This window comes from Cyprinodon variegatus, unplaced genomic scaffold (assembly GCF_000732505.1).
Source record: "Cyprinodon variegatus isolate N-32 unplaced genomic scaffold, C_variegatus-1.0 Scaffold1679, whole genome shotgun sequence".
NCBI lineage: Eukaryota > Metazoa > Chordata > Actinopteri > Cyprinodontiformes > Cyprinodontidae > Cyprinodon > Cyprinodon variegatus.
In genome coordinates this window covers 72294-73441 of record NW_015152132.1, presented here as the reverse complement: position 1 = coordinate 73441, position 1148 = coordinate 72294, and the positions used below count along the sequence as shown (strand labels likewise).

The following is a 1148-nucleotide window of genomic DNA, read 5'->3' as shown; positions in this document are numbered from 1 at the left end:
ACTATGCGATAAGTCAAGATTATTTTTTGTCTTCTGCTCTCTGTTATCAGGTATATCTGATTGTGTACAATAGGATTTTGAGCAAAGTTTTTACCATTAAATTATGCAAAAGGTGTCAGACGCAAAACATTTCAGAAACCGTATGTATCAAATATGATACATTTGGCATTATAGGGTTAATAAATACAGTTAAGCTGTAAAAAAGATGGAGTTAGGCGACATTCTAACAGTTATTAGAGTCAAAAGCAAATATTTGGAAGAGCTGGGATCTTCACATCAGCGGTTCTAGATGAGCTGGTTTCAGGATTTAAGTGGACGAGGTTCTGGACCAGTTTCCGGTCCATTTCCACCCGTCTGAACCCTCCCAGCGAAGGACTCACTGAATCTGGGTCGGAGCTTCAGCTTCTCCTGCTCGTCCATGTCATCCAGGATGGTGTAGCGGGTTTTCTTCCTCCCCTTGGTCTGCTTCCTCCTGCAGACACAGAGGACATGTGGCTCAGACCCGGCTGCTCTGGGTCGGGATCAAGGCCTGCAGGTTTAAGCTCACCTCCTGCTGCAGCAGATGAAGGTCCAGCTGAGCGACAGGATGAGGACCATCATCAGGAAGCTGCTCAGGATCACGTACAGGACTCGCCATTCTGAGAGTGGGAACAAAGGGCTGCATCAGCGTCGGACCAGAGGGAACATCTGAACATCTCCTCACGTCAGCAGAACCCAGAGATCCTCAGAGAGGCTCCACGTAAACCTTCCTGTTAGTTTGAGATTCAGCTGCTAAGAGACTCTAAGGAGACAGGAGGTGAGCCTGTTGCTAGGGGCAACCCTGTCTACAGAGAGCTGTGATTGGTTGTTAGAAGAACCCAGACGTTCTCCTGGTACCAAAAAAAACGATCAAAGAATCCAGACTAATAAATGGAACTATAAATAAATGTTGGAACTTTATCTTCTCATCGTGGTTCTGATCTGTTTAATGTTTTTTCCCACATTCTGCTCATTTATCTACTTTGTCTGTTTTTAAAGGAAAAGTCGGTCATTATTTATACCTAAAACTAATACGGTGATTTAATGTGATTTAATGAAATTAGCGTTAATCAGTAAAAAAATAAAAACAATTTTCATGGCGATCACTGAGTCTGGGAGCGGCCATTTTT

General features: G+C 43.6%; 1 protein-coding gene across 3 annotated transcripts in view; it reads right to left on the bottom strand.

Moving 5' to 3' along the window:
• Positions 1-1148, bottom strand: part of LOC107104287 (dyslexia-associated protein KIAA0319 homolog) — a 19596-nt gene that overhangs the window by 3095 nt on the left and 15353 nt on the right. The window contains exons 14-15 of one of the 3 annotated variants that reach the window (XM_015404260.1): positions 548-638; positions 381-472 (exon numbers count right to left, since the gene is read on the bottom strand). In XM_015404260.1, coding sequence (XP_015259746.1) covers positions 381-472; positions 548-638 — 183 coding nt within the window. Of the gene's footprint in view, positions 1-113; positions 473-547; positions 639-1148 lie in introns of those variants that run through there. The other 2 variants (XM_015404259.1, XM_015404258.1) reach the window with 2 other exon arrangements.